Source organism: Oncorhynchus nerka, linkage group LG14, assembly GCF_034236695.1.
Source record: "Oncorhynchus nerka isolate Pitt River linkage group LG14, Oner_Uvic_2.0, whole genome shotgun sequence".
Classification (NCBI taxonomy): Eukaryota; Metazoa; Chordata; class Actinopteri; order Salmoniformes; family Salmonidae; genus Oncorhynchus; species Oncorhynchus nerka.
In genome coordinates this window covers 13,291,463-13,301,862 of record NC_088409.1, presented here as the reverse complement: position 1 = coordinate 13,301,862, position 10,400 = coordinate 13,291,463, and the positions used below count along the sequence as shown (strand labels likewise).

Genomic DNA, 10,400 nt, shown 5'->3' with positions numbered 1-10,400 from the left:
AACGCTTTGGAGACCTTGTAGAGTCAACATGGGCCAGCATCCCTGTGGAACGCTTTGGACACCTTGTAGAGTCAACATGGGCCAGCATCCCTGTGGAACGCTTTGGACACCTTGGAGAGTCAACATGGGCCAGCATCCCTGTGGAACGCTTTGGACACCTTGTAGACTCCATGTCCTGATGAACTGAGGCTGTTCTGAGGGCCAAACAGGGTGTACCTCAATACAAGGTGTTCCTAATGTTTGGTATACTCAGTAACAATGGACAGCCGACTTCAACTTGAATCTAGTCTGTAGACCGATGATGGTAGTAATCTAGTCTGATGAGACTGAGTGATGACTGATGATGTAGACTGATGACAGTAGTAATCTAGTCTGTAGACTGATGATGTAGACTGATGACAGTAGTAATCTAGTCTGTAGACTGATGATGTAGACTGATGACAGTAGTAATCTAGTCTGTAGACTGATGATGGTAGTAATCTAGTCTGTAGACTGATGACAGTAGTTATCTAGTCTGTAGACTGATGATGGTAGTAATCTAGTCTGTAGACTGATGATGTAGACTGATGACAGTAGTAATCTAGTCTGTAGACTGATGATGGTAGTAATCTAGTCTGTAGACTGATGACAGTAGTAATCTAGTCTGTAGATTGATGATGTAGACTGATGATGGTAGTAATCTAGTCTGTAGACTGATGATGGTAGTAATCTAGTCTGTAGACTGATGATGTAGTAATCTAGTCTGTGATGATGCTAGTAATCTAGTCTGTAGACTGATGATGATTGAGGGTGATGACAGTAGTAATCTAGTCTGTAGACTGATGATGTAGGCTGATGACAGTAGTAATCTAGTCTGTAGACTGATGATGTAGGGTGATGACAGTAATAATCATTAGAGTCTGTAGACTGATGATGTAGGGTGACGGCAGTAGTAATCTAGTCTGTAGACTGATGACATTAGTAATATAGTCTGTAGACTGATGACATTAGTAATCTAGTCTGTAGACTGATGATGTAGGGTGATGACATTAGTAATCTAGTCTGTAGACTGATGATGTAGGGTGATGATGGTAGTAATCTAGTCTGTAGACTGATGATGTAGGGTGATGATGGTAGTAATCTAGTCTGTAGACTGATGATGTAGGCTGATGACAGTAGTAATCTAGTCTGTATACTGATGATGGTAGTAATCTAGTCTGTAGACTGATGATGTAGGGTGACGGCAGTAGTAATCTAGTCTGTGGACTGATGGTGTAGGGTAATGACAGTAGTAATCTAGTCTGTAGACTGATGGTGTAGGCTGATGACATTAGTAATCTAGTCTGTAGACTGATGATGTAGGGTGATGACAGTAGTAATCTAGTCTGTAGACTGATGGTGTAGGGTAATGACAGTAGTAATCTAGTCTGTAGACTGATGGTGTAGGCTGATGACATTAGTAATCTAGTCTGTAGACTGATGATGTAGGGTGATGACAGTAGTAATCTAGTCTGTAGACTGATGATGGTAGTAATCTAGTCTGTAGACTGATGATGGTGATGACTGATGATGGTAGTAATCTAGTCTGTAGACTGATGGTGTAGGGTGATGACAGTAGTAATCTAGTCTGTAGACTGATGATGGTAGTCTTTTGCCTACATGTTTTTCATCACGCCACGTATTCAAGTGATTGCAGCTATTTCCAAGAAGAGTCTACTTATAATAACTGTGATATGTGGTGGTGTTTTCCTACTGACCCTAGTTGATTGCACTGACTGTAAGTCTCTCTGGAGAAGAGTGTCTGCTACAGTACATGACTCAGATGTAAATGTGGCAGACATGTTTATCATTCCATCCAGATACAGTGTTAAAAGCTGGTCCTCTTTCATCATCTGATTCCACATTGTAAACGAAAGGCATTTATTTACTTTGTAGTATACTTCAGGAATGCCAGGTTGATGAAGGTATTACTGAAACAAGTTGTACTTTTATAGTTACTGATGTAGAAGTGCACTTACTGGGTGTATCCCAAATGGCACCCTATTCCCTATATAGTGCACTGGTCAAAAAGAGTTCACTATATAGGGAATAGGGAGGCATTTAGGACGTATAGATAGTTACTGACATAAAGCACTGCACTCAGTGACAGGAGGAATTTTAAGACTTCTCTTTTCTCTTGAAGTTGTTTTGAATTATCTTGTATCTTTTCAGTTCTCTGCTTAATATAGAACACATAATTTTCTCTATCAGTCATTCCTTAAAATAAACTTTTTTTCTCTCTCTCTCCCTCTCTCTCCCTCTCTCTCGTTCTCTCTCTCTCTCTCTCTCCCTCTCTCTCGTTCTCTCTCTCTCTCTCTCTCTCTCTCTCTCTCGTTCTCTCGTTCTCTCCCGTTCTCTCTCTCTCTCGTTCTCTCTCTCTCTCTCTCTCTCTCTCTCTCTCTCTCTCTCGTTCTCTCTCTCTCTCTCTCTCTCTCTCTCTCTCTCTTCTCTCTCTCTCTCTCTCTCTCTCTCTCTCTCTCTCTCTCTCTCTCGTTCTCTCTCTCTCTCCCTCTCCTTCTCTCGTTCTCTCTCTCTCTCTCTCTCTCTCTCTCGTTCTCTCTCTCTCTCTCTCGTTCTCTCTCTCGTTCTCTCTCTCGTTCTCCCTCTCTCTCTCGTTCTCCCTCTCTCTCTCTCTCTCTCTCTATCTCTCTTCTATTTCTCTATCTCTCTCTCTCTCTATCTCTCTTTTATTCTATTCAGGCTTCTACATTTGACACCCCCAAAAAGGAAAAAAGGCCCCCAAGGAAATGGCGTGGTTCTAAAAACTACGGCAAAGATGTGAAAACAACACTGCAGGTGCTGTAAAAGGAAACACAGTCAGTTGAAATGTTTGAATAGTTGCCCTTTAAAAAACCCGTTCACGTGGGTTAAACCCGACGGAGACCTTCGGGTCAAAGCGTTGCACGAGGGAACTGGGGGAACATTCATCAGTGTGTGGGTATCTGTTCTTTATTTCATGGATAGTTCACTTAACCTCACTTGCAACTTCTGTGCCTCAAAATGTGTGTGTTCATCCACTATTTGGAAAATGGAAGATACATTTCTGTTCGTCTGCTTCCTGTTCCTGTTCCATCCCAGGTTCCCAGTTGCATCTCATCTGGCTCCGTCCGTCTCCACGCCTCCAACCCCAACCTCTCTACTGCAGCCCTGGGGACTGCGAAGGCCTACCCTGAACCTCCCTATATGGACTCTCCTATAGACGTAGCCAAACTACAGGAGGACTTCTGCCGCGTCGCTAACAACCGTAAGTACTCTCTCTCTGTCTCCAACAACCAATAGCTCCTAATAGGAGATAGCATTGCTAACAACCGTAAATACTCTCTCTCTGTCTCCAACAACCAATAGCTCCCAATAGGAGATAGCATCGCTAACAACCGTAAATACTCTCTCTCTGTCTCCAACAACCAATAGCTCCTAATAGGAGATAGCATCGCTAACAACCATCTTTCATTTGTCATCTTTATTATGATTAGCTGATGCCATGACGACAGCTAGTCTTCCAGGGGTCCTAAACACAACAACACAGAGACATAACAGACATGATGACAGCTAATCTTCCTGAACACAACAACACAGAGACATAACAGACATGATGACAGCTAGTCTTCCTGGGGTCCTAAACCCAACAACACAGAGACATAACAGACATGATGACAGCTAGTCTTCCTGGGGTCCTAAACCCAACAACACAGAGACATAACAGACATGATGACAGCTAGTCTTCCTGGGGTCCTAAACCCAACAACACAGAGACATAACAGACATGATGACAGCTAGTCTTCCTGGGGTCCTAAACACAACAACACAGAGACATAACAGACATGATGACAGCTAGTCTTCCTGGGGTCCTAAACACAACAACACAGAGACATAACAGACATGATGACAGCTAGTCTTCCTGGGGTCCTGAACCCAACAACACAGAGACATAACAGACATGATGACAGCTAGTCTTCCTGGGGTCCTAAACACAACAACACAGAGACATAACAGACATGATGACAGCTAGTCTTCCTGAACACAACAACACAGAGACATAACAGACATGATGACAGCTAGTCTTCCTGGGGTCCTAAACCCAACAACACAGAGACATAACAGACATGATGACAGCTAGTCTTCCTGGGGTCCTAAACACAACAACACAGAGACATAACAGACATGATGACAGCTAGTCTTCCTGGGGTCCTAAACCCAACAACACAGAGACATAACAGACATGATGACAGCTAGTCTTCCTGGGGTCCTAAACACAACAACACAGAGACATAACAGACATGATGACAGCTAGTCTTCCTGAACCCAACAACACAGAGACATAACAGACATGATGACAGCTAGTCTTCCTGGGGTCATGAACCCAACAACACAGAGACATAACAGACATGATGACAGCTAGTCTTCCTGAACACAACAACACAGAGACATAACAGACATGATGACAGCTAGTCTTCCTGGGGTCCTGAACACAACAACACAGAGACATAACAGACATGATGACAGCTAGTCTTCCTGGGGTCCTGAACCCAACAACACAGAGACATAACAGACATGATGACAGCTAGTCTTCCTGGGGTCCTAAACACAACAACACAGAGACATAACAGACATGATGACAGCTAGTCTTCCTGGGGTCCTAAACACAACAACACAGAGACATAACAGACATGATGACAGCTAGTCTTCCTGGGGTCCTAAACACAACAACACAGAGACATAACAGACATGATGACAGCTAGTCTTCCTGAACCCAACAACACAGAGACATAACAGACATGATGACAGCTAGTCTTCCTGGGGTCCTGAACACAACAACACAGAGACATAACAGACATGATGACAGCTAGTCTTCCTGAACACAACAACACAGAGACATAACAGACATGATGACAGCTAGTCTTCCTGAACACAACAACACAGAGACATAACAGACATGATGACAGCTAGTCTTCCTGGGGTCCTGAACCCAACAACACAGAGACATAACAGACATGATGACAGCTAGTCTTCCTGGGGTCCTAAACACAACAACACAGAGACATAACAGACATGATGACAGCTAGTCTTCCTGGGGTCCTAAACACAACAACACAGAGACATAACAGACATGATGACAGCTAGTCTTCCTGGGGTCCTGAACACAACAACACAGAGACATAACAGACATGATGACAGCTAGTCTTCCTGAACCCAACAACACAGAGACATAACAGACATGATGACAGCTAGTCTTCCTGGGGTCCTAAACACAACAACACAGAGACATAACAGACATGATGACAGCTAGTCTTCCTGGGGTCCTGAACCCAACAACACAGAGACATAACAGACATGATGACAGCTAGTCTTCCTGAACACAACAACACAGAGACATAACAGACATGATGACAGCTAGTCTTCCTGGGGTCCTAAACACAACAACACAGAGACATAACAGACATGATGACAGCTAGTCTTCCTGGGGTCCTAAACACAACAACACAGAGACATAACAGACAAGATGACAGCTAGTCTTCCTGAACCCAACAACACAGAGACATAACAGACATGATGACAGCTAGTCTTCCTGGGGTCCTAAACACAACAACACAGAGACATAACAGACAAGATGACAGCTAGTCTTCCTGAACCCAACAACACAGAGACATAACAGACATGATGACAGCTAGTCTTCCTGGGGTCATGAACCCAACAACATAGAGACATAACAGACATGATGACAGCTAGTCTTCCTGAACCCAACAACACAGAGACATAACAGACATGATGACAGCTAGTCTTCCTGAACACAACAACACAGAGACATAACAGACATGATGACAGCTAGTCTACCTGGGGTCATGAACCCAACAACACAGAGACATAACAGACATGATGACAGCTAGTCTTCCTGAACCCAACAACACAGAGACATAACAGACATGATGACAGCTAGTCTTCCTGAACACAACAACACAGAGACATAACAGACATGATGACAGCTAGTCTTCCTGGGGTCCTAAACACAACAACACAGAGACATAACAGACATGATGACAGCTAGTCTTCCTGGGGTCCTAAACACAACAACACAGAGACATAACAGACAAGATGACAGCTAGTCTTCCTGAACCCAACAACACAGAGACATAACAGACATGATGACAGCTAGTCTTCCTGAACACAACAACACAGAGACATAACAGACATGATGACAGCTAGTCTTCCTGGGGTCCTAGTCTTCCTGGGGTCTGAACCCAACAACACAGAGACATAACAGACATGATGACAGCTAGTCTTCCTGGGGTCCTAAACACAACAACACAGAGACATAACAGACATGATGACAGCTAGTCTTCCTGGGGTCCTAAACACAACAACACAGAGACATAACAGACATGATGACAGCTAGTCTTCCTGGGGTCCTGAACACAACAACACAGAGACATAACAGACATGATGACAGCTAGTCTTCCTGAACCCAACAACACAGAGACATAACAGACATGATGACAGCTAGTCTTCCTGGGGTCCTAAACACAACAACACAGAGACATAACAGACATGATGACAGCTAGTCTTCCTGGGGTCCTGAACCCAACAACACAGAGACATAACAGACATGATGACAGCTAGTCTTCCTGAACACAACAACACAGAGACATAACAGACATGATGACAGCTAGTCTTCCTGGGGTCCTAAACACAACAACACAGAGACATAACAGACATGATGACAGCTAGTCTTCCTGGGGTCCTAAACACAACAACACAGAGACATAACAGACAAGATGACAGCTAGTCTTCCTGAACCCAACAACACAGAGACATAACAGACATGATGACAGCTAGTCTTCCTGGGGTCCTAAACACAACAACACAGAGACATAACAGACAAGATGACAGCTAGTCTTCCTGAACCCAACAACACAGAGACATAACAGACATGATGACAGCTAGTCTTCCTGGGGTCATGAACCCAACAACATAGAGACATAACAGACATGATGACAGCTAGTCTTCCTGAACCCAACAACACAGAGACATAACAGACATGATGACAGCTAGTCTTCCTGAACACAACAACACAGAGACATAACAGACATGATGACAGCTAGTCTTCCTGGGGTCCTGAACACAACAACACAGAGACATAACAGACATGATGACAGCTAGTCTTCCTGGGGTCATGAACCCAACAACACAGAGACATAACAGACATGATGACAGCTAATCTTCCTGAACCCAACAACACAGAGACATAACAGACATGATGACAGCTAGTCTTCCTGGGGTCCTGAACCCAACAACACAGAGACATAACAGACATGATGACAGCTAGTCTTCCTGGGGTCCTAAACACAACAACACAGAGACATAACAGACATGATGACAGCTAGTCTTCCTGGGGTCCTGAACCCAACAACACAGAGACATAACAGACATGATGACAGCTAGTCTTCCTGGGGTCCTGAACACAACAACACAGAGACATAACAGACATGATGACAGCTAGTCTACCTGGGGTCATGAACCCAACAACACAGAGACATAACAGACATGATGACAGCTAGTCTTCCTGAACCCAACAACACAGAGACATAACAGACATGATGACAGCTAGTCTTCCTGGGGTCCTAAACCCAACAACACAGAGACATAACAGACATGATGACAGCTAGTCTTCCTGAACACAACAACACAGAGACATAACAGACATGATGACAGCTAGTCTTCCTGAACCCAACAACACAGAGACATAACAGACATGATGACAGCTAGTCTTCCTGAACCCAACAACACAGAGACATAACAGACATGATGACAGCTAGTCTTCCTGGGGTCCTGAACACAACAACACAGAGACATAACAGACATGATGACAGCTAGTCTTCCTGAACACAACAACACAGAGACATAACAGACATGATGACAGCTAGTCTTCCTGAACACAACAACACAGAGACATAACAGACATGATGACAGCTAGTCTTCCTGAACCCAACAACACAGAGACATAACAGACATGATGACAGCTAGTCTTCCTGGGGTCCTGAACACAACAACACAGATACATAACAGACATGATGACAGCTAGTCTTCCTGAACACAACAACACAGAGACATAACAGACATGATGACAGCTAGTCTTCATGGGGTCATGAACCCAACAACACAGAGACATAACAGACATGATGACAGCTAGTCTTCCTGGGGTCCTAAACACAACAACACAGAGACATAACAGACATGAGAATGTACAAGTCCTCTGTCACGGACACCCAATAGATCTTAATAGGAGACACTTTGTTTTTGATTTAGTATGCCGCCACTCGCATTTTGTGTAATAACATTATATAAAGTATGTGGACACCCACATACACTTGTGGCTGAATGGAAGCAGCAATGTTCCAAGATCTAGTGGAAAGCCTTCCCAGAAACATGAGATGTTCGACGAGCAGGTTGACAATTTAAATTGGGTTAAAATAGGAAATGGACGCTATCGCCTCATCTCCCAGAATGACATATTAACATAGTAACATTGTCTAAAAATGCTAATATGAAAATAGCCCATTGAGCAGAGATGAGGCAGAGAAGTGCTGATTGACTCTGAAGCGTTCCATTAGCAGTAATTACAGCAGGCTGTCAGTGGTGTCATCATAGTGTGCAATCTGTGCCATAACACAACTGATAGAGAGTGTTGATGTGAATGACAGGAGGGCAGTGATAACCTCTGATTGAGACTCAGGGGGTAAAAGATCTCAATCAGATGCTCCCTCAGCTGAGCAGGAACCCCAGACTTCTACATTGTAGGTTCTCAGTTATTAATGGAGGAGACATCCTCTGAGGCCTTACACTGAATTATTGAAACCTAGCTAATTGTTGTTAAAGGAGTCATTATCTATCTCTCTCTGTCTCTCTCTCTCTCTCTCTCTCTCTCTCTCTCTCTCTCTCTCTCTCTCTCTCTCTCTCTCTCTCTCTCTCTCTCTCTCTGTCTCTCTCTCTCGCTCTCTTTCTTTCTCTCTCTCTCTCTCTCTCTCTCTCTCTCTCTGTCTCTCTCTCTCTCTCTCTCTCTGCCCCCACCCACTCACTCACTCACTCACTCACTCTCTCTCTCTCTCTCTCTCTCTCTGTCTCTCTCTCTCTCTCGCTCTCTTTCTTTCTCTCTCTCTCTCTCTCTCTCTCTCTCTCTCTCTCTCTCTCTCTCTCTCTGTCTCTCTCTCTCGCTCTCTTTCTTTCTCTCTCTCTCTCTCTCTCTCTCTCTCTGTCTCTCTCTCTCGCTCTCTTTCTTTCTCTCTCTCTCTCTCTCTCTCTCTCTCTCTCTCTCTCTCTCTCTCTCTCTCTGTCTCTCTCTCTCTCTCGCTCTCTTTCTTTCTCTCTCTCTCTCTCTCTCTCTCTCTCTCTCTCTCTCTCTCTTTCTCTCTCTCTCTCTCTCTCTCTCTCTCTCTCTCTCTCTCTGTCTCTCTCTCTCTCTCTCTCTCTCTCTCTCTCTCTCTCTCTCTCTCTCTCTCTCTCTCTCTCTCTTCTATTTTATTCTATTTTATTCTATTCAGTGTATGCCACCATGAAGTCAGCCCTGAGCGCTCTCACCTCTGAGAAGGAGAAGTTAAAACAGGTGCTGGACCACCAAGACACATGCCCCCCTACCTCTCCAGGGATTATGGGTCTGAAGAACGCTCTGTCCTCGGTAAGATCCCCTCCCACACCTCTCACTCTGTCACTGCACTGTAGGTCTTCAGTCAGGGAGAATTGACGTGTCTCTCCTTTTGACTTGCCATTGTACCCTGGTAGCCTGTCCTCCCACACCAGTGTCTGCTGACAAGCCAGTTACTGGGGATTACTGGCTGTGTACCCACCTGAACACACACAGTCTCACATTCAGTCCTGTAGTCAGGGCCTCACTCCTTCCCTCCCTCTTTTACAGAATTCCCTCCCTCTTTTACAGCCTTCCCTCCCTCTTTTACAGAATTCCCTCCCTCTTTTACAGCCTTCCCTCCCTCTTTTACAGCCTTCCCTCCCTCTTTTACAGCCTTCCCTCCCTCTTTTACAGCCTTCCCTCCGTCCCTCCCTCTTTCCAGCCTTCCCTCCCTCCTTCCTTCCCTCTTTCCAGCCTTCCCTCCCTCTTTTACAGCGTTCCCTCTGTCCTTCCTTCCCTCTTTACAGCCTTCCCTCCCTCCTTCCTTCTCTCTTTCCAGCCTTCCCTTCCTCTTTCCAGCCTTCCCTCCCTCTTTTCCAGCCTTCCCTCCCTCTTTTCCAGCCTTCCCTCCCTCTTTTACAGCCTTTCCTCCCTCCTTCCTTCTCTCTTTCCAGCCTTCCCTCCCTCTTTCCAGCCTTCCCTCCCTCTTTTCCAGCCTTCCCTCCCTCTTTCCAGCCTTCCCTCCCTCTTTTCCAGCATTCCCTCC

General features: G+C 44.9%; 1 protein-coding gene across 1 annotated transcript in view; it reads left to right on the top strand.

Moving 5' to 3' along the window:
* The window catches only part of LOC135575139 (oxysterol-binding protein-related protein 3-like), a 379,659-nt gene that overhangs the window by 306,895 nt on the left and 62,364 nt on the right, over nt 1-10,400 (top strand). Inside the window, exons 9-11 of the mRNA XM_065027453.1 lie at nt 2,719-2,814; nt 3,097-3,262; nt 9,552-9,685. Of these exons, the coding sequence (XP_064883525.1) occupies nt 2,719-2,814; nt 3,097-3,262; nt 9,552-9,685 (396 nt within the window). The remainder of the gene's footprint in view (nt 1-2,718; nt 2,815-3,096; nt 3,263-9,551; nt 9,686-10,400) is intronic.